Here is a 23,828-nt window from a genome sequence, read left to right as displayed (position 1 = left end):
AGGGATAAGCAGCCTGCAGTGTCAGTGATTGACCGAAGATCACTTCAGGTACAACACAGCATACAGCAAAGAGTGCAGAGTGCAATCCCAGCACCTGAGCCTGGACCACAGAGTGAAGAGGGAATGCCTAAGATTGTAATTATTGAGTCATAACAGCTTTCTGTTTCTCGGTAAAAACAAGGACTGCAGATGCTGGAAACCAGAGTCTAGATCAGAGTGGTGCTGGAAAAGCACAGCAGGTCAGGCAGCATCCGAGGAGCAGGAAAATCAACGTTTCGGGCAAAAGCCCTTCATCAGGAATAGAGGCAGGGTGCCTGCAGAGTGGAGAGATAAATAAGAGGGGTTTGGAGAGAAAGTAGCATAGAGTACAATAGGTGAATGGGGGTGGGAATAGGGGTGAGAGGTCAGAGAGGAGGGTGGAGGAAGGTAGCAAAGAGTACAATAGGTGAATGGAGGTGGGGATGGAGGTGATAGGTCAGAGAGGATGGTGGAGTGGATAGGTGGAAAGGAAGATAAGCAGGTAGGACAGGTCATGTGGATGGTGCTGAGCTGGAAGGTTGGAGCTGGGGTGAGGTGGGGGAAGGGGAAATGAGGAAACTGATGAAATCCACATTGGTGCCATGGGATTGAAGTGTTCCGAGGCCGAAGATGAGGCGTTCTTCCTCCAGGCATCGGGTGGTGTGGGAGCGGTGGTGGAGGAGACCTAGGACCTGCATGTCCTGCGCGGAGTGGGAGGGGGAGTTGAAATGTTGGGCCACAGGGCAGTGGGGATGATTGGTGTGGTTGTCCCAGAGATTGGTGTGGTTGTCCCGCTCTTCAAGAGGAGACCACATCGGGTGCAATAAATGATATTGGTGGTTGTGCTGGGAAAAATTTGATGGATGTGGAAGGCTCTTTTGAGGCCTTAGATGGAGGTAAGGGAGGAGGTGTGGGCAGAGGTTTTGCAATTCCTGCGGTGGCAGGGGAGGGTGCCAGGAAGGGAGGGTGGGTTGTTGGGGGGCGTGGACCTGACCAGGTAGTCACGGAGGGAACGGTCTTTGCGGAAAGCAGGAATGGGTGGGGAGGGAAATATATCCTTGGTGGTGGAGTCCGTTTGGAAGTGGCTGAAATGTCGTCAGATGTTGTGGTTTATGCGAAGGTTGGTAGGGTGGAAGATGAGCACCAGAGGGGTTCTGTCCTTGTTACAGTTGGAGGGGTGGGGTTTGAGAGCAGAGGGGTGGGATGTGGACAAGATGCGTTGGAGTGCATCTTTGACCACATGGAAGGGAAATTGCGGTCTCTAAAGAAGGAGGCCATCTGGTGTGTTCTGTGGTGGAACTGGTCCTTCTGGGAGCAAATATGGCGGAGGCGGAGGAATTGGGAATACGGGATGGCATTTTTGCAAGAGGTAGGTTGGGAAGAGGTGGAATCCTCGGTGTCGGTGGGTTTGTAAAAAATGTCAGTGTCAAGTTGGTCATCATTAATGGAGATGGAGAGGTCCAGGAAGGGGAGAGAGGTGTCAGAGATGGTCCAGGTGGTCATTAATGGAGATCTGTTTGGAATCTTGTAACCTCCAATGATTCCAGATCAAAGGGATCGTTTGAAAGTGATTGATGATTGGCTGTCAGTATCCTCTACAATGGATGTGTCATTGATTGACAGGCCAAGTAGCCAATTGTGACAATGCCATGCTGAAATGCAGCCAATCAGCTGAATGGAGTGGTCAATCTCCAAAGCACACAGAGACAGAGACTGAATCTTCTTCATCTTTATTCCCTTTTCCAGATTGACATGGACAGAAAACAGTCAGCAATTAACAGCCCAGACAGAGGAAGCTACACAAATTCACAGCCACATTAGAGCTTGAGGGTAACACTTGTGGAGGTTTTCTCAATAACATGAGAATCCTGTCCCTTCAAACAGTGATAAAACCTTAAATTAGAACTGGCAGCTGAGCAGAAAGGAGATCTGGTTTACTGAAGCAGAGACTTCTGAGGTTCACATTGTTTTGTACAGCTGACAGTCTTCAGCAACTTCGAGAGGTTTTACTTGACATCATAAGCCATCACTGCCCCAATCAAACACTCCCAGGACCGGGTCAGCATGAGGTTTGACACAGAGTAAAGCTTCTTTTTGATGATTTCAATGTGCCTGCCTTAACCCTTGAACTTCAGATGTGTCTTCGAGCCAATCCCAAGAAGGAAGAGAGTTGAAATTCAGTGCTGACAATGATCTTTGTCCTGCCAGCTCAGCCCTGTTCTATTTAAAGTTGTATCTCCTCTGTGGACTGTCTTGAACACTCTACACACATTCTGATCTCCTGATGCTCTTGCTGAGGGGAGAGGGGAGGGTCACATGGGTGAGGGCACAGGAGAAGCGAGCGTTGGACTCCCAGTCAGACCCAGCGAGGGTTAGTAGGCTGCTGACACTGTAGGTGCTGTCCGAAGCTCGCAGGTAGTTGCTGGTCTGAACCCCGTCCGAAATGACTGCACCGTCCTTCTTCCACTGCACCTCCAGCTCATCGGGATAGAAGTGATTGGCAAGGCACACCAGGGTGGCAGTGCCCTTGGCATTGACCTGCTCCGGGGAGGGGGGCAGCAGGGTCAGCTTGGGCTGAGAGTTCTCACGGCCTGAAAGACAAGCAAAACAATTTTAGTCCCTGCCATTTGAAGGGATTTTAATTCTCTGAACATATACTGGCAAAACAATCCATTTGAACATTTGTAGCCAATACCTAACAAACCCCATAAATAAACAGGCATTGTTTAAATTGCTTCTTGGGATGTGAGCGTCACTGGCAGGATCAACATTTATTGCCCATCCCTAATCACCCAGAGGGCAGTTTAGAGTCAACCACATTGCTGTGGGTCTGGAGTCACATGGTAAGGATGGCAGTTTCCTTCCCTAAAGGACATTAAGGAATCAGATGGCTTTTTCCTGACAAGCAACAATTGTTTCATGGTCATCATTAGACACTTAATTGCAGATTTTTTTTATTGAATTCAAATTCCACCATCTGCTGTGGCAGGATTCTAACCCTGGTCCCCAGAACATTAATCTGGATCTCCGGATGAACAGCTCAGCAATAGTACCATTAAATCATCACCTCCTTTATCTTATTTTTAGTTGAGCATGAAAGCAAGAAGTTTGTTTCTGAACAGGGTGATTAGGAAAAGCACAACTGAAAGACTCCCAGTTCATCCCAAAAAAGATTAGTTTCTTGAAAGTGGAGTTGCCGGTAAGTCGAGGGGTGTCAAAGCCATTTGGCATGCTTTCCTTTATTGGGCAATGCATTGAGTATTGGAGTTAGGAGCTGTTGCACCTGTAAAGGACATTAGTTTGGCCCCTTTTGGAATACTGTGTGGAATTCTGGCTTCCCTGCTGTAGGAAAAATGCTGAGAACCTTAAAATGGTTCAGAAAAGATTTCCAAGGATGTTGCCAAGTTGGAGGGTTGGAGCGATCGGGAGAGGCTGAATAGGCTGAGGCTATTTTCCCTGGATCGCTGGAGGCTGAAGGATGACTATATCGAGGTTTCTAACATCATGGGGGGGCATTGATCAAGTGAAACAAGAAGATATTTTGGTCAGAGTGAAGGAGTCTAGAACTAGAGGGCATAGGTGGAAAGTATCAGGAGAACGATCTAAATGGGAACTAAGGCAAAACTTATTCCTACTGAGAGTGGTACATTTTTGGAATGAGCTGCCAGAGGAAATGGTGGAGGCTGGTATGATAACATTTAAAAGGCATTTGGATGGGTATATGAATAGGAAGGGTTTAGAAGGATATGGGCTAAATGCTGACAAATGGGGACTAGATTAATTTAGGTAATCTGGTCGGATAAGTTGGACAGAAGGGTCTGTTTCTGTGGTGTATATCTCTCTGACTCTATGACTCTATGTCTCTGTGGTTGGCATGGATAAGTCAGATCGAAGAGTCTGTTTCTGTGCTGTACATCTCCATGACGCTAATTGTGTTTCAATCAAGCCCTCAGCACCTCAGGCTCTCCCAAAACATTTACATTTTGTTTGAAAACCAGCCATTTTTGCAATTTCAGGAATGGGGCAGACAATTTCTACACAGCAAGATCCCACTGGAAGCAATGAGATCAAAGAGCATTCTTCATGATTTTGGTTCAAGGATAAATATCGTCCTGAACTCAACCCAAAGAGAAAGTAATTTGGTTCAGTTGGATGGAAAATGAGAAAATGGAAGGTAAAGGAGAAGGTAGGATTACTGGTTAGTGATGGGATTGATTGTTACCAGAAGATAAAAGGAAGGGAAAGAATTTTTGAATATCAAAGGGATCATAAAAGTGCAGGGAAAATCAATTGTAGATCAAACTTAAAGACTTTGTGTCTAAACGCACGGAGCAAATCGAGTAAGGTAGAAAAATGATGTCACAAATCAAGGTAAATTGAGTTTCCAAGGAATTTAAACTTGTTAAAGTGGAGGAGGGCTCAGGAGAGATTATTCAAGATTCTAGAAGATGTAAAAGGACAGAGAGTGTGGAAAGGATCAGGTATCGAACGTAAAGCACAGCAGATAAGGGGACAATGATATGAAGGAGGGCAGTCAATGCAGGACTGAGGGAGTTGTACTTTAATGCACACAGTATGCACAATGAGCTTGTAGTGCAGATTGAAACTGGCAGGTACAATGTTGTGGGTATCATAGAGACATGGCTGTAAGGGGATCCAGGCTGGGAACTAAATATCCAAGGATACATGTCCTATCAAAAGGACAGGCAGATGAGCAGAGGGGCAAGAGTTGCCTTGTTCGTAAGAAATGACTTTAAATCAATAGCAAGAAGTGATACAGTCAGAAGGTGTAGAATCTATGTGGGTAGAGTTGAGGAACCCAAGAAATAAAGAATCTGATGCAAGTTATGTTCAGGTCTCCAAGCAGTAACCAGGGTGTGGGGAAGGAAATCAATCAGGAGACAGAAAAGGGTAAAAACAATGACTGCAGATGCTGGAAACCAGATTCTCGATTAGAGTGGTGCTGGATTGGCACAGCACTTCAGGTAGCATCCAACGAGCAGTAAAATCAACGTTTCGGGCAAAAGCCCTTCATCAGGAATAGAGGCAGACAGCGTGAAGGGTGGAGAGAAAAGTGAGAGGAGGGTGGGGGTGGGGAGAAAGTAGCATAGAGTTCAATAGTTGAGTACAATAGGGGTGGGAGGGTGGAGTGGATAGGTGGAAAAGAAGATAGGCAGGTAGGACAAGTTATGGAGACAGTGCTGAGCTGGAAGTTTGAAACTGGAGACAGAAAAGCCAAATACAAAATGTTATGGCAGACTTCAATGGATAGGTGGACTGGGTAGTGCATCACAACAAAAGGATTTCATGGAATGTCTATGAGATTGTTTTTGAAACAGCTTGTGGTTGATCATTTGGAACAGGCAGTTTTGGATTCAGTGATGTGTAAGGAGGTAAACTTGATTAGTGAGCTGAAGATGAAAGTATCCCTCTGGATAAGTGACCATAATATGTTAGAATTCCCCCTGTAGTTTGAGAGGGATAGGGTGCAATCAGATGGATCAGTATTTCAATTGAGTAAAGGTAAGTACAAAGACATGAGGAAGGAGCTGACCAGAGTTGATTGGAAGGGGAGCCGAGCAGGTAAGATGGTGGGGCAGCAAACAGCAGAGTTTCTGGGCGTAATTCAGGAAGCAGAGTAGGAATTCCTCCTGAAAAAGAAGAAACAGACTAAGGGGAGGACAAGGCAACCATGGCTGATGAGGGAGGTCAAGGACAGCATAAAAGCAAAAGGAAAAGGCATACAATGTGGTGAAGAATAGTGGGAAGCCAGAGGATTAGGAAGTCTTTAAAAACCTGTAGAGGATAACTAAAAAAAAACATTCAGTGTACAGAAGGTGAAATGTGGGGGAAAGCGAACAAGTAATATAAAAGAAGATTGCAAGAGTTTCATCAGATATATAAAAATGAAGAGGGAGGCAGAAATAGACATTGGAAAAAGAATAATAGGAAAATGAAGAAAAAGGAATTGAATCCATACATTACATCAGTCTGCACAATGGAAAACACCAGCAGTGTCCTAGTACTTCAAGACTGTCGGGGAAGCTGAAAGGTCTTAATGTGGATAATTCACCCAGACTGGATGAACTACACCAGTGTGTTCTGAAGGAGATCACTGAGGAGATTATGGGGACATTGGTGATGATCTTTCAGGAATCAATGGAGTCAGGGTGTGGAGGTATTTTCTAAATAAGGAAAGCCTTTGGAGATCTAAAGCACAAACCTCATTCAGGTTTCTCTTAAGGTTAACAGACAGGTCCAGTTTGTGCTTGGGAAGGCAAATGAAATGTTAGCATTCATTTCAATATGGCGAGAACACAAGGGCAGAGATGTACTGCTGAGGCTGTGTAAGGCTCTGGTCAGACTGAATTTGGAATATTGTGAGCAGTTTTGGGACCCATTTTCTATGAAACAATGTGCTGGCATTGAAGGTGTTTACAAGAATGATCCTGGGGATGAAGGGCTTGTCATATGAGGCGTGTTTGAGGACTCTGGGTCTGTACTCAATCGCGTTTAGAAGGATGAGGAGGGATCTTATTGAAATTTGCAGAATGCTGATAGGCCTGGATAGAGTCGATGGGGAGAAGATGTTTCCAAAAACAGGAGAGACTCGGTAACCAAGGCACAGCCTCAGAATGAAGGGCCGACCCTTTAAATTAGATTAGATTAGATTACAATGTGGAAACAGGCCCAACAAGTCCACACCGACCCGCCGAAGCGCAACCCACCCATACCCCTACATTTACCCCTTACCTAACACTATGGGCAATTTAGCATGGCCAATTCACCTAAGCTGCACATCTTTGGACTGTTGGAGGAAACCGGAGCACCCGGAGGAAACCCACACAGACACGTGGAGAATGTGCAAACTCCACACAGTCAGTTGCCTGAGGCGGGAATTGAATCCGGGTCTCCGGCACTGTGAGGCAACAGTGCTAACCACTGTGCCACCGTGCCACCCACACGGCACAGTGAGATGAGATGAGGAGGAATTTCTTCAGCCAGAGGATGGGGAATCTGTGGAACTCATTGTTACAGAGGGCAGTGCAGGCCAAGTCACTGAGTGTATTTAAGACAGAGATAGATAGGTTCATGATTGTCAAGGGGATGGAAAGTTCCTGTGGAGTAGGCAGGAGCATGGGGATGAGAAGCATATCTGCCAAGATCAAATGGCAGAGCAGATTCAATGGGCTGAATGGCTGATTTCTGCTCCTGTTTCTTAAAGTCTTCTGGACAGTTTCCCCAAACCCCTGGAACACTGAACCCACTGGACTGTGAGCCCTGCTATAGCTGTTTGTCATCAGAACTCTGCAAAGAGACAATCCAAGAGTGGAAAGAGTGTGCATCCATGTGGGAACTTCAGAATGTTTCCCCGCTCCTGGAATACCATGAGTACATGAAGTGTGGTCAGTGACAGCAGTTGGAGCTCCAGGGTTCGGAGCTTGAGCAGCAGCAGGTGTCAGTGCAGAGCATCCGTGAGGCTGAGAGCTCCATGGAGAGCACGTTTCTAGATGTGGTCACTCTGCAGCTTCAGAGTATGCAGGGAGAGAGGGAATAGGGGAGCAGCAGACAGTCCAACAGGACCAGGCAGCTAGTACAGAAATCCCCTGAGTGCATCACACTCTACAACCAAGATTCAGTTCAGAATCCTGATGAGAATGATGGTTCATCTGGGGAGTGCAGCCAGAGGCAAGTCCATGGCACCACGGGAGGCTCAGCTGTACAGGGGGGCACAAGGAAGACTGGAAGAGCGATAGTGAGAGGAGATTCGAGAGTGAGGGCAATCGATAGGTGTTTCTGCAGCTGCAGATGGGAATCCAGGATGGTGTGTCTCCCTGGTGCCATAGTCAAGGATGTAACTGACCGTCTGCAGAACACCCTGAGGGGAGAGGGGGAACAGGCAGCATTAGTGGTCCACATGGGTCCTAGTGACAAAAGGAGAAAAGTGGTCTTGCAGTCAGAAGTTCAGGAGCTTCGGAGGGAATTAGCAGCAGGAACTCAAAATAAGAGTCGCCGGATTATTCCCAGTGTCCCATGCAGGTGAGAATAGAATCAGGAGGTGAACACAGGTGACTGTGGGGCTGGAAAGAGGATCCATGAGGGAGGGCTTTAGATTCTTGTGAGGTGGTTTACTCGTGCTGTTAGAGAGGGTTTAAACTAACTTGGCAGGACTGTGGGAGCCAGGAGGGAATATCAGAGAGGAACACCAAGGTCCACAGAATCCTCAGTGCAGTCAATAAGTCACCTCCCAGTGGGAAGGATGTGGAGGAATACAAATGCAAGGAATTTACAGTGACCTGCAAATGTGATAGAGTTGTTATAAATGGGCGAGGGCGTCTTTAGTTTCTGAATATAGTTTGGGGTAGCAGCAGTGTAATGGGCAGAGAGGGGCCAGAGTTGGGAGAGTGTATTCAGGTGAATTTTCAGGAGGCATCGGTGGCTCAGTGGTGACTCAGGGGGGCAGCATGGTGGCTCAGTGGTTAGCACTGCAGCCTCACAATACCAGGGTCCCAGGTTCGATTCCAGCCTTGGATGACTGTCTGTGTGGAGTTTGCACATTCTCCCTGTGTCTGTGTGAGTTTCCTCCGGGTGCTCTGGTTTCCTCCCACAGTCCAAAGATGTGCAGGTCAGGTGAATTGGCTGTGCTAAATTGCCCATAGTGTTAGATGCATTACTGAGAGGGAAATGGGTCTGGGTGGGTTACTCTTCGGAGGATCGGTGTGGACATGTTGGGCCGAAGGGCCTGTTTCCACACAGTAGAGAATCTAATCTAATCATTGGCTGTGAAAAGGGCTAATAATACAATGGAATCTTGACCAACTGGGCCAGTGGGCTGAGGAATGGCAGATGGAGTTTAATTCAGATAAATGTGAGTGCTGTATTTTGGTAAGACACAAGAGATGGGTGAGATCCCAAACAAATATTTCAGGTCAGTATTTATTGGGGAGAAAGCTCGGGAATTTGGAAAAATAGTGATGTCTTGAAAAGAGACCACACACAAATGAGGAGATGCAAAAGATCTTAAAACACAGAAAGATAGATAAACCCTAGGACCTGATCATGTGTATCCCAGAACATTGTGGGAAACTAGGGAAGAGATTGCTGGACCCCTTGCTGAGATATGTGTATCACTGACAACTATGGGTAAGGTGCTGGAGAACCAGAGAGGTTGGCTAATGTTATGCCATTATTTGAGAAAGACTGTAAGGAAAAGCCAGGGAACTATAGACCAGTGAGCCTGATGTCAGTGCTGGGTAACATGTTGGAGTGGATTCTGTGGGATAGGATTTACATTCTTTGGATAATCAATGTGGTTCTATGCATAGGAATTCATGTCTCCTGAATTTGATTGAGGAGGTGACAAAGAAGATTGATGAAGACAGAACAGTAAACATTATCTATATGGACTTTAGTAAAGTGTTTGACAAGGTTCCACATGATAGACTGGTTAGTAAGGTTAGACCACATGGGATCCAGAGGGAGTGAGCCATTGGGGTAAAAAAAATTGGATTGAAGATAGGAGACAGAGAGTGATGGTAAAGGGTTGTTTTTCAGACTGGAGATCTGTGAATAGCTGTGTGCCACAAGCATTGGTGCTGGGTTCACTGCTTTTGTCATTTAAAGAAATGATTTGGATGTGAATATAGGAGTTTCAGTAAGTTTGTAGATGACATCAAAATTGGCAGGACATTGGATAGTGAAGAAAATCATTTCAGGGTACAGCGGGACATTGATCAGATGGGGCAATGGACAGAGGTGTGACAAATGGAGTTCAGTTTAGATACATGTGAGATGTTGCATTTTGGAAAGGCAAACCAGGGCAGGACTCATACAGTTAATGGTAGGGCCCTGTGGAGTGTTGCTGAACACAGAGATCTCGGGGTGAAGATGCAGGTGCATTATTCCTTGAAAGTGGGGTCACAGGTAGACAGGTTGATGAAGAAGGTATTGGGTACACTTGCCTTTATTGGTCACTGCATTGAGTACAGGAGTTGGGACATCATGGTGCAGCTGTATGGGAGATTGGTGAGGCCACTTTGGGAATAATGTGAACAATTCTGATCATTCTGCGATAGGAAGGATGTTGTTAAACTTAAAAAGCTGCAGAAATAATTTACAAGGACATGACCAGGAATTGGAAGGTTTGAGCTAAAGGGAAAGGCTGAAGAAACTGGGGCTATTTCCCATGCAGCATTCAAGGCTGAGGGATGGTCTTATAGATGTGTATAAAACCATGAGGGGCATGGACAGGGTGCATATCCAAGGTCTTTTCCTTGGGAAAGGGAGTCCAAAACAAGATGGCGTAGGTTTAAGGTGAGAGGCAAAAGATTCAAAAGGGACCTGAGGGGTAACTTGTCACACAGAGGGTGGTATGTGTATGGATCAAGCTGCCAGAGAAAGTGTTGGAGGCAGATACAATTACAGTATTTAAAACACATTGGGATGGGAACATGGATAGGAAGGATTTAGTGGGATGTAAGCCAAATGCTGGCAAATGGGATGAGGTCAGTTTAGGATATCTGGTTAGCATGGACAAGTTGAACTGAAAGGTCTGTTTCCACACTGTATGACTCCATGACAATGAGAGGCCGGAAAAGCTGAGACTTTTTACTCTGATGCGTAAGAGTCTGAGGAATGACCTTGTAGAGGTTTATAAAATCATGAGGGACATAGAAAATGTGAATAATTCAGGAAGGAGGTGAATAATTCAGTTATGAAGTTTGATTGGAGAATTTGGGATTGTCTTCTTTGGAGAAGGCTGAGAGGAGATTTGTTCGAGGAATTAAAACCAGGAGGGGCCTGGACATAGTAAATAGGAAGAAAATGTTCCCAATTGAGAAAGGATTGAGATTGAGAGACCGCAGATTGAAAGTAATTGGGAAAAGTAACAAAAGTGAGATGGGGAACAACATGTTCAGCCAGTGAGTGGTTAAGGTGTGGAATGCACTGCCTGAGAGTGTGGTGGAGGCAATTTCAATTGAAACATTTCAAAGGGAATGAGAATGCTATTTGAAAAGGAACAATGTGCAGGGTGACAGGGAGAAGGCAGGAGAATGACACTCAGTGAATTGCTCATTCAGAGAGCCAGTACAGACAGGATGGACAGAATGGCCTCCTTGTGCACTGTAACAATTCTGTGATTGTGTGATTGAGCAGAGTTAAAGCTGGGGGAGGTGGGAGCTCGGTGTCTCACTGTGCTGCTGCTGCTGCTGCTGCTGCTGCTGCTGCTGAGGTCAGTGAGATCAGAGACTGGGACAGGGAGCCAGAGCTCACATCAAACTCTGCCCGTGTCCGTCACACTGAGACTGGCAGGAGGCTACTCACTGATTTCACTCTATGCTGCAGGAATGGGACCACAGGATGCAAATGGATAGAGCTCCTCCACACGGTGAGTAAAACTAACTGACTTATATCTTGTTTCTTAAAGGGAGCAATGGAACTAAAGAAATACAGCTGGACACCCTGTTAGACACAGTGCTCCTCAATTAACCATTTCATTCACTGCAGTTCCCCACTAACACCTTCAACAATTCAGCAACTGTATTTTAGAAATTGTGTTTCAGTATTGACAGGGTTAATAACGGAGGATTGAGGTTTACTTACTCAGTCTGAGCTTGGTTCCTTTACCGAACGTAAGCCACAGTGAGAGCTCCTAGTGGAAAGGCTGTACAAAAACCTCTGATCTCTGCTTCCCCCCATCACTCTCAACCTCTCCCAGTCTCTCATTCACTCTCACCCTCTTGCTGCCCCTCTCTGTCTTTCCCTCATTCATGTGTCTTTGTGTCTCTGTCTCTGTGTCTCTCGGTTGTGTGCAGCTGGGCTTGGGAGAGTTGTGAAATTCGATGTTAAATCTTGCAGCTGCCTTTCACATGTGGCCATAGAATGTAAGAGGGAAACGTGAGGCCTTCAGTGAGTGGTGGACACCACAGGGACTGGAGTGTGCCGTGGACAGTAACAATCCCAGCATGGGGTAATTTGTTCAGTTTCATTTATATCTAACTATCGGATATGTCAGTTCAGGTGGTGGGACTGTGTGTGTCCAGTATTATACATTTTATATTACTCTGGGATATGTCAGTACAGGAGGTGGTGCTGTGTGTATTGAGGTTTTTGTACGGATCTGTATCACTGTGTCGAGGGTAGCTGTAATGCTGCTGACAGTAATAGTCAGCGACATCCTCATTCTGAACGTTGCTGATTTTCAGGGTGAAACTGGTTCCTGATCCACTGCCGGTGAATCGATTGGAGACTCCTGTGAATCGATTTGTTGCTTGATAGATCAGGAGAGAGGGTTTCTGACCTTCTCGCTGCTGGTACCAAGCAAGGTAGCTGCTAATGCTTTGACTGGCCGTACAGGTGATGGTTGCGGTCTGGCCCAGTCCCACTGACAGCACCGGGGGAGACTGGGTCATGGTGATGTCCCCACTGATACCTGAGGGGTCAGAGAGAAACACAGTGAAGTCAGAACTGTCACAGAAAGAGCCTGTCAAATGAGAGATTGTTGGAGACACTGAGCATTCCTCTGGTTTCAGCATTTTACCTTCAATCACAAGTCAGTGGAATTGGAGTGAAATGGAGAGCAGCTAAAGATTCAAGGTGGAAGGAGAGAGATTTGTACCTGCGACGCAGAATGCCAGGGGCCAGATCAGCTGGATGTGTGAAATCATGGTGTGTGCTCCTGTCCCTGTGCCTGGTTCCTGATAAACTCTCCCTTCACTGGGCTCTGCTTTATAAAGCTGCAGTCTGTGAGAGTCTGACTGGGTGTTCCTCAGTATGTAAATGGCATCGGGCAGAGAGAGCCACATCAGTCTTTCGCACTTCCTCGTCTCTCTCTCTCTCTGTCTCAGAGTCATTGATGTGAACAGCAGTGAATGAGGCCATTTGGCCCATTGTATCTGTGCTGTTAAACAGCGATCTGATGACACTAATCCCATCCTCCAGCTCTTGGCCCATTACCCTGGAGGTTACAGCAACACAAGGGAATATCTAAACACTGCTCCAATGTCACGAGAGTTTGTGACTCAACCAGCCTTTCAGGCAGTGAGTTCCAGACTCCCACCACCCTCTGGGTGAAAACAGTTCGCCTCATCTCTCCTCTCTCTCTCGAACTCGACTGGGCCTGGATTCACTCGAATTCAGATGGATGTATAAAGTTCTAACAGGGCTGGGCAAGGAGGAGGTTTCCCTGATTAGGGTGTCTGGAACCAGGGGACACAGTCTCAGAGGGATATGGGGTAGACCATTTCGGACTGAGATGAGGAAACATTTCTTCATACAGAGGGTGTTCAACCTGTGGAATTCTCTTCACTGAAGGCTGTGGAGGATAAGGAACTGAATATGTTGAAAAAAGAGAGAGAGATAATTGTTTGCATTTTAATAGCATGAAGGGAATAGGGAGAAAGCAGGAATATGGCTTTGAGATAGAGAATCAGCCATGATCATACTGAATGACAGAGCAGGCTCAAAGGGCCGAATGGCCAACTCCTGCAGCAGTTTCTATGTGTCCATGTCTGTGTTACCTTCAATCTCTGTCCCAGGTTATTGAGTCCTTGTCTCATGCAAAAAGTGCCTTCCTACCCAGCCGATCACTGCTCCGAATAATCTTATCTGCTCCAAGGAAAACAACCCCAACCTTTCCAACCTTTTCTCAAAGCTCAGATTCAGGCAGCATTCTGGGAAATCTCCCCTGTACCCTCTCAAGTACAATCACATCCTTCCCAGAATGTGGTGACCAGGACTTGTCCCTCTCTCTCTGTCTCACATCTGCCACATCTTTCTCTCTACCTCTCTCTCCCCCCCACCGTTAATCTCTCATGTTTTCTCTATCTCTTTATCACACTCTGTCTCATAGTCACTCCCTCCAACTCACTGATGATTTCTAACTCCATCTCATAATCTCTGTTTGTCCATCTTTCTGTCTCTGTCACTTGCTCCCTCTCTCACTTCAATTAAAGCCTCCAACTGTTATCTTTCCCTCTATATTCCTCCCTCTGTCTCTCTCCCTCCCTCTCTGCATCCCAACTACAGTCTCTCTCCCTCCCTCTCTGTCATTCTGTATCTACCCACACTCATCTCTCTCTCTCTCTCACACACTCAACCCTACCCTCTCTGTCAATTCTCTTCATGCTTGGTTTCACACCCATCCTATCCCTTTCTTTTTCCTGTCCCTTTGTCTCTCTCCATCCCTCTCAGTCACACTGTCTCACATCTTGTTTCTCTCTCTCTATCCCTCAACTTCACAATTTCTACCTCCCTCTATACCTCCCTCTACCTCTCTCTTGGTTCCCTCACATATCTCACACTGTCTCAGATGTTCCTCACTCTCTCTCTCTCACACACACACACTCACACACACACACACAGACAGACACTCTTGTTCTCTCTCTCTCTGTCTCGCTTCTCTCTCTTTCTCACAGTGTCCCAGGTGGTGACAGTTGAATGCTGCATAAATCTCCCTCTGCTCTGCCTCACTAATGGATGTTAACCCTTGACCCCCATCTTCTCCTGGAGTAAAGCCCCATTTCCCACATTGACCAGGGTTTGGCCTGTCTCAGGAAGACAGATGATTCTTGTGAAATGAAGGACAGTTCTGTGCTGTTGATCTATTCTCACTGGGGACTGGTTTGGACACAAACCTCATTCCATGAAGGCCCAGCAGAGAGAGGATATCCTCAGGCCATCAGTGAGAGCTGGAGGGGCAGGACAGGCTCTGATCCACTGACCTATCCTGTCCATTCACAAGATGTTCCAATCCCTTCCCCTCTCCTTCCCCTTCCACAGTCAGTCTTTTCTGAAATGGAGTGGTCCCTTCCCTGTCTCACACCAAGGAGGAGATGGACAGATATTTAATGTGTAATGGGTTAAAGGATGATGGAGAGTGGGCAGGAAAGTGGAGTTGAGGCTGAGATGGGATCAGCCATGATTGTATTAAATGGTGGAGCGGGCTCGAGGGGCTGAATTGCCTGCTCCTGCTCCTAGTTCTTATGTTCCTCCACCCCCTCCCCCATTCCTCTTACTGCAACTTTGTGAACCATCTTGGACCATTTTGAACATTGAAGGTGCTATGTGAATTCAAGATTTGTGTGGATTTAATGTGGGGACAGAATTGTGCAGGGGGCTGTGATAGCTCCTGCAGTTGAATATCCTGCTGGCAACCTCCAGCCTTCCACATACAGAATGGGGAAGTGGGGGAGGACAGAATGTACTGTAGGGTACATGGAACTGTCCCCCAGCAATATGGTTGACCCTTAACTGCCCTCTGAAATGGCCGTGCAAGGCTCTCAGTTGTATCAATTATGACAATGTTTCAACAAAGAAATGAGACTGGACGGACCACAGGCATCGATCTAGACACGGAAAAGACAATGACAGAAACAGCCCGGTCTACCCTGCTCCAACCTCCTTACTGACATCAGGGGGTTAGTGCCAAATTCAGGAGAGCTGTCTCACAGACTAGTCAAGCAACAGCCTGACACAGTCCAGCTCACAGAATCATACAGACAATGTCCCAGACACCACCATCACTGTCCTTGCATGTGTCCTGTCCCACCAGAAAGGCAGACCCAGCAGAGCTGATGACACAGAGGTCTACAGCCAGGAGGGAGTTACCCTGGGAAGTCTCGAAGTTGGCTCTGGACCCCATGAAGACTCATGACACCAAGTTAAACATGGGCGAGGAAACCTTCTGGTGATTACAAGATATCTTGCTCCCTCGGCTGATGAATCGGTCTCCCCCATGTTGAACAGCATTTGGAGGAAGCACTGAGGGTGGTGACAGCAGAGAGTGTACTCTGGGTGTGGGATTTCAATGTCCACCACTGAGAGTGGCTCAGCAGCAGCATTTCTGATCGAGCTGGTTGGTTCCTAATGGACGTAGCTGAGGGACTGGCTCTGCAGCTGGTGGTGAAGGAACCAAAAAGATGGAAAAAGATGCTTGACCCCATCGTCACCAATCTTGTGGCTGTAGATACATCTGTCCTTGACAGTATTGGTAAGAGTGACCATCACACAGTCCTTGTAGAAACAAAGTTTGACCTTCACATTGAGAATCCCCTCCATTGTGTTGTGTGGTACTATCACCATGCTAAATAGGACAGACTTTGAACAGATATTGCAACTAAAGGCAAGCTCATAAATGGGGATGATTGCCAAAGATTGCACAATGTTCAGCACCATTCTCAACTCCTCAGGTACTGAAGCAGTCCATGTTCAAATGCAACAATATCTGGATAATATCCAGATTTCATCTCAGAAGCAGTATTTCCCATCGGTGTCATATAAATGCCAGCCAATGACCATCACTAATAAGAGACAATCTAACCATCGCCCCTTGACAGTCAATGCTATTACCATCACTGAACGCCCACTGTCAACATTCTTGAGGTACCATTGACCAGAAACACAACTGGACTCACCACAGAAGCGCAGTGGTTACAAGAGCAGGTTAGAGACTAGGAATACTGTATCGAGAAATTCACCTCCTGATTCCCCCAAAGCCTGTCAACCAAGTCAGGAGTGTGATTGAATACTCCCCACTTACCTGGATGGGTGCAGCTCCAACAACATTCACAGATTGATAGTGTCACAGAGTCATACAGCGTAGAAACAAACCCTTAAGCCAAACTTCTATATGCTGACCAGGTTTTCTGAAGTGAACGAGTCTCATTTGCCTGCATTTGGCCCGTATCCCTCTAATCCATTCCTGTCTATGTCTTTCTTATCAACTCAAAAAACTTGATACCATCCAGAGCCAAGCAACCTGCTTGATTGGCATCATATTCTCAAAGCATTCACACTCACCATTCCCGATGCTCAGTAGCAGCAGTGTATATTATTGATAAGATGCACTGCAGAAATTCACCAAAGGTCCTCAGATAGCACCTTCCAAAACCATGGACAAAAATAGAAATCACAGGAAAAGCTCAGCAGGTCTGGCAGCATCTGGGGAGAGAAATCAGAGTTAACGTTTCGTGCTTGACCCAATCTCTCTTCACAGATGCTGCCAGACCTGCCGAGCTTTTCCAGCAATTTCGATCTTTGTCTCAGATTTTCAGCATCCACATTTCTTTTGGTTTCCTTCCAAACCCACGTCCACTTCTATTTCGAAGAACAAGAGCTGCAGACACATGGGAACACTATGAGCTGCAATTTCCCCTTGGAAAAGCTTAGCATCCTGACTTGGAAATATATTGCTGTTCCCTCAGCCTTGCTGGGTTAAAATGCTGGCATTCCCTCCCGAAGAGCATTGTGGGTCAACTTACAGCTTGTGGACTATAGCAATTCAAGAAGCAGCTTCCCACCACCTTCTCCAGGGTAACTAGGGACAGGGTAAAAATGCTGGGACAGCCGGTGAAGCCCACTTCCCATGAGCAAATGAAGTGTCCCTCAGGAGGAGAGAGGGAATGTTCAGGGTCCTGAGCTCCATTTCCCAGCCCAGGCAGTTTGTCTCCCAATGAATGAATGAGATACCAATTTGGAACCCAGATTGGGGCAGTCTTGTGCTGTATACCCATGTCTACAAGAGAGAATTAAGATGGAGCTTAAAGGGAAAGATTTGCTGGATTATGGGGAGAGAGAGGAGCAGTAGGACTACTTGGGTCACTCACAGACACAATGGGCTGAGTGGCCTCCTCTTGTGCTGTCAGATTCCAGGGAGTGCAGATATTTCACAGTTTTCTCCCGTCTCAGTAACAAAGGTCCAGCTGCTCCGAGCTCCTTCTTTCACTTCCTCTTTTGGTGAAGTTTCAAACTTGCGCTCTGACAGTCTTTGCAGTTATTTTTACACTGGGGTTTTCTGCTGTGGTCAGAATCTCTAATAATAAGTGTCAAATCAGTGACAATCACAGCAGCTAAGAGCAGTCAGGACTGAGGAGCCAGGCTCACTGGGAAACACATTGAAAAGATCAAAGCCATCCTCTTCAGCTCCCTGTACAAACTCCATCCCTCTCCCTGAGAACTGTCTGCTGCTCAACCAGACTCTTTACGACCTTCGACTCATCTTTGAGGCTGATCTGAGCCCCACATCCTCCACATGACAAAGATCAGACATTGAAAATCTCAGCTATGTGCTGGGGACTCCAAACACGACCATTCCAATGGTGTCCTGGCCCACATCACAGCTACCATCTTCGGTAAACATCAGCTCATCCCAAACTCTGCTGGCAGTATTCGAACTCACGCCAAGTCCCATTCCCCCATTCCCTCCCCCTGTGCTCACTGACCTACATTGGCTCCCAGTCCAGCAACATCTTGATTTGCAAGTTCGCATCCTTGTCCTCAGACCTCTCCCTGTCCTTCCACCCTCCCTATCTCACCCTCCAAACCACCCCACTCAGTGTGATCAACAATCTTGGATATATGGCTCTCTATTTCTTCATCCAAGTCATTGAGAAATATTGTGTGAAGCTGAGGTCCCAGCACAGATCCCTGGGGACACCACTACTCACATCTTGCTCATTGGAAGACATGCACATTATCCCTCCTCTCTGTCTCCTAGCTCCGGACCCATTCCTGACCCAAGGTAAATGCATTTCTCAAATTCCATCTGATTCCATGTCTCTTTTTAAATGTTTTGTGGAATTCCCTATGGACAATCGCCATCGACATTCCCTTATATCCCATATTAGTGAGCTCCTAACAAAGTGTAACCAGGCTAGTTAAAGATGTCTGAACCTTTGTAAATCCATGCTAATTCTCTCGGAATAGTTCATGTTAGTTAGTCATTTGTTAGTCATCCTGTCTGTAAAAACAGATTCAATCAATTCCTGACAACAAACATTCAATGGAGATGTTCATTGTGAATGAGGTTAATAAACAGCCAGCACTGACATGATGGGCTGAACAGCCTCCTCCTGTGCTGGAGCCTTCTCTGTCTCCTTGATGGAAATATTTTACAGATTAAAAAATAAAGACCAACAGGAAATTTAAAAATACAAATTAAAACTGCCTCAAACAATTTCCACATACAGGGCCAGGCGATGTGGAGTAATTGCACGATGGGGAAGCTGGTGGAACCCATTGTAGCTCAGAGTGACCACATCTGCAGCAAGTGTTGGTTGCTCAAGGCACTCCAGCTCAGAGTTGATGATCTGGAATCTGAGCTTCAAACACTGTGACACATCAGGGAGGGGGAGAATTACCTGGACACTGTGTTTGAGGAGACAGTCACACCTTGTAGGTTAAATACTTCAAATTATGGCTAGTGGTCTGGGACAGGAGGGTGTGACTATAAGTGAGCAGGTTGATGCAGCCTGAATTTAGTATTGTAGGAGCCTCAGCTCCTTGTCCACCAGGAATGAGGAATGAGGAAAAGGATTGCTGTTGGAAACTATTGCAGATACACTGCAGAATGGGCAAGCATGATTTGGAGCTTTTTGGCGATAGTGACCATAATTCTATCAGGTTCAAAGTCATTAAGATTAGATTAGATTCCCTACAGTGTGGAAACAGGCCCTTCAGCCCAATAAGTCCACACCAACCCTCCAAAGAGTAACCTACCCTCGTCTGACTAATGTACCTAACAACCATGGACAATTTAACATGGGCTATTCACCTGACCTGCACATCTTTGGAATGTGGGAGGAGACCAGAGTACTCAGAGGAAACCCACGCAGACACAGGGAGAACGTGCAAACTCCACACAGCCAGTTGCCCAAGACCGGAATAGAACCTGGGACCCTGGTGCTATGAGGCAGCAGTGCTAACCACTGAGCCACTGTGCCACCCTTTACTTATATTAGGTAGAGATAATGATCGAGCAGAAATTAAGTGTCAAAACAGGGGGAAGGCCAATTTTGACACCATTAGCTGGGCTAACACAGGGGGAGACAATGGCCACTGGTATTATCGCTGGACTATTAATCCAGAAACTCAGCTAATGTTCTGGGGACCTGGGGTCAAATCCTGCCATGGCAGACAGTGGAATTTGAATTCAAGAATGGTTCTGGAATTAAGAGTCTAATGGTGAGTGTTAATCCATTGTTGATTGTGGAGAAAACTCATTCAGTTCACTAATAACCTTTAGAGGAGAAAATCTGTCATCCTTACCCGGCCTTACATGTGACTCCAGACACACAGCAATGGGTGGTATTGTGACTCAGTGGTTAGCACTGCTGCCTCTCAGTGCCAGGGTCCCGAGTTTGATTCACTCTCGGGTGACCGTCTGTGTGGAGTTTGCACGTTCATCCGATGTCTACATGAGTTTCTGTCAGGTGCTCTGGTTTCCTCCCACAATTCAAAGATGTGCAAGCTAGATGGATTGGCCATGCTAAATTACCCATCGTGTTCAGGGATGTGTAGATTAGGTGCGTTAACCATGGGAGATGCAGGGATAAGGAGATAGATCTGAGTGGGATGCTCCTCAGAACGTTGGGTGGACTCATGGGGTTCCTGTTTCACACTGTATGGAATCTATGATTCTATGATTCCATGTGGTTGTCTGTTAACTGCCCTATGGGCAGGAAATACTGGCTTGGCCAGAGATGCCCACATCCTATGAATGAATGAAAGAAAACCACTGCACTGTGGGCCAGGAGGCCATTCAGGCTGGGGGAGCACAAAGAAAAGAGTGGGATTTAATAACGAGGGGGACTGATAGCATCCTTTATAAGCAGGATTGAGAGTCCTGCATGGTGTGTTGCCTGCCTGGTGCCAAGATAAGGGGCAGCTAGAACCGGCTTGAAAGTATAATGGAGTGCGGGGGTGGGGGAAATGGGGGAGGATCCAGTTGTTGTGCGTGTTGGGACCAACAACCTCAGTAAAAATAGGCAAAAGGTCCTATTTGGGCAATATCAGGAAAGCTATCAGAAGAGAGAAATAAGAAAGAGGTGAATACAGCATCAGTGCTGAGGAACAGATTCCAGTGAATGGACCAAATAAGAGTTCGAAATATACGAATGCACTGAGTGTAAGGAATAAATTCAATAATCTGCATGCACAAATTCAAATTTAAGATTTTGCTATAGGATCAATTACTGAGACATATTTGCAGAATCGTTAGGATTGGGAACTAAATATATCCGATTGTAAGGTTCACAGGATGGACATGGGGAAATGACAGAAGAGGTGGAGCAGCTTTATTGATTAGAAACACAAAGACTTCAATGGTGAGGGAGGTTATAATGAGGGGAGAGCATTCAGTGCAACTGAGGAGCAGAAAAGGCTCTAAAACTGTAATAGATATTGTATGCACCCCCCCCGCCCCTTCCCCCCCACACACACACACCCACCGCCAGCAGCAGCTCTGAGGTGCTGGATTGTATATATATAGAAATTAGACAAGTGTGTAGCCAAGCCAGTGTATTATTAATGGGGAAGTTTAACTTTAACTTAGATTGGGAGAGAGAGAGACAAGTGCTCTATCAGAAAGGTAGTGAATTGCTGCTGTGTGTCCAGAAAAGTTTCCAACAGCAATAGGTCCTGGATACAACAAGGGGACAAGCAATATTGGAATTAGTAATGAATAATGAGCCAGATTAGTTAGCAACTATTTGTGCATGAACATTTATCAAATAGTGATCATAACACGATCGAGTTCAATGTCACATTTGAAAGTGAAAAGCATGAATCAGCTGCTAGAGTTTGAGATTAAGGTAAGGGCCGACTTTAACAAGATGAGACAGAAAATCTGCTCATGGGTAAAACAACTGAAGAGCAGTGGGGAATGTTTAAAGAAATATTCAACCAGAAACAAAACCAGTTTATACCTGAGAGGGAAAAGCTCCACTTCTTCGAACAAACAACAATGGACAATTAAAGAGATAAAAGAATAAAACTAAAAACAAGGGCTTACAATAAAGCAAATAAAATAACAGGTTCTGCTGAATGGGAAAGATACAAAGGGCCACAAAGCAGCTTCTAAGAGCCACCAAAAGGGATTCTGAAAGGGAACGTGTAAGGGAAATCAAAATCAATAAGGAGAAATGTTACAGTTCCATAAAAGGGAAGCTGGGAGGTCAGGAGCAATGTTGGCCATTAAAGACTGAAAGTGAGGGATCTTGTCAGTGACAATGGGGAGATGACAGCCATGTTAAATAAAAACTTTACCTCAAGATTTGCAGTAGAAAAGGAAAAGGATTTGCCTGAAGTCCCAAAGGAATTAACAGAGGATCAGGGACATGGACTGAATAAAACTTTAATGTCAGTAAAATATCCGTAATGAGGAAATTAATGGAACTAAAGAGTGACAAATTCACACAACCTGGATTTCCATCTGAGGGTGATAAAGGTAGTAACAGATCACAGTGTAGACACCCTGACTATAATCTTTCAGAATGATTCCTGAAGAAGGGCTCATGCCCGAAACGTCGATTCTCCTGCTCCTTGGATGTTGCCCGACCTGCTGCGCTTTTCCAGCAACACATTTTCAGCTATAATTTTTCAGAGTTCCCTGGATACAGTAGTCATACCTCTGGATTGGAAAATTGCAAATGTCACTTCACATTTAACAAGGATGTGAGAGAAAAACCAGGAAATTACAGGTCACTAAGCCAATATTTGTGGTGTGGAAATTGTTGGGATCTATAATCAAGGATGGGGGTAACTGAAGACCTTGAAAATGGTCAGTTAATCAGGGAGAGTCAGCATGGATTCATGACAAGTTGGTCACGCTGAAAAAATCTCATTGAACTTTTTTGAAGAGGATACGAAAGTCCTGGACACAGTAATGTCTATGGATGTTGTTTACAGGGACTTCCAGAAAGCATTTGATAAAGTCCCATGTAAGAAACCGTCAACTGAGGTAGAAATCCACAGAATTGAGGCTAAAATACTGACACACTTGGAAATTGGTTGAGTGACAGGTCACCGAAAATAGGGATAATGGGTAAGTGCTGAAATTGGCAGGATGTGACCAGTGGTGTCCAATAGGAATGTGCGTTTATGCCTCAGTTATTTACAATATTTATTAATGATTAGATAATGGCATAGAAAGTCAGATACTCTAGTTTTCTAATGACACAAAGTTAGGCAGCATTGTAGGTCGTGTCAATAGAGTCAGAGAGTCATACAGCATTCATCCAGTGCAGTCTTCAACAGAGTATAATTTATCTTTGATATACAACTCCTTGACCTCCATCTCTCTGTCTTACTCTCTCTCCCCTCTCCGCCACCCACCCCCACCCCCCCCCCCCTCCGCCTCAGCTGCACAGATCTCACTTTGAATTCCACCCTTCTTTCTCTCTCCAAGCTCTATCCCCCACCCTCTCAGTTCTCCGGCTCTCTCTCTCTCTCTCTCCTTGAACTCCATCTCTCTCTCTCTCCCTCTCTCTCTCTCTCTCTCTCTGAACTCCACCCCTCTCTCAACTTGAGCTGCTGGGAGTCTGATCTGAGCCAATTCCAGTGAATCCCAGTGGATAATAATGACGGGATTTTTGGAAGTGTGAGTTTGATGATGGAAATGTGAACCATTGCAGCAAAGACATTACAGATGGTTTGTACAGACAGCAAAGCCCAAACCAGAGCATTGTGTCAATCAACACAGAACTTATGAAAGCTTCAATAAAAGAGGTTATTAATGTGATTCTCAGAGATGTGTCATTATTCTAGTTACAAATGGCTCTTTCCCAGTGAAGGTCCATCCTGCTGAATATTAGATACAGCTGGGCTTTGGAGAAATATTGGGCAGTTGGAGTGTAATGTGGGGGAGTGTGACCTTATTCACTTTCACAATAACCATTCAAATGTGACTGGAACGTTGCTAAGTCCAAATAGCAAAACTTGCCATTGGGTATAATCCATTAGGTGTGATAAATACAGAAACTCGCTTAGTTCTAGTTATCAGTGAGTTCTTGTCAACATTCTTTTAACAAATC

The 23,828-nt window shown here is 45.8% G+C and overlaps 1 gene segment (V, D, J or C); it reads right to left on the bottom strand.

Annotated features, from left to right (window-relative positions):
* Positions 1 to 1,731: 1,731 nt before the first annotated feature.
* LOC148149262 (Ig kappa chain V region Mem5-like) lies at positions 1,732 to 12,698 on the bottom strand. The segment is given in 4 exon segments: positions 1,732 to 2,609; positions 11,623 to 11,658; positions 12,152 to 12,451; positions 12,638 to 12,698. Coding segments are annotated over 4 exon segments (714 nt in total).
* Positions 12,699 to 23,828: the final 11,130 nt, after the last annotated feature.

This window comes from Chiloscyllium plagiosum, unplaced genomic scaffold, assembly GCF_037043375.1.
Source record: "Chiloscyllium plagiosum isolate Xiang-an unplaced genomic scaffold, Cpla_swu_hap1 HiC_scaffold_9, whole genome shotgun sequence".
NCBI lineage: Eukaryota > Metazoa > Chordata > Chondrichthyes > Orectolobiformes > Hemiscylliidae > Chiloscyllium > Chiloscyllium plagiosum.
This window is presented reverse-complemented; position numbering and strand designations above follow the sequence as displayed.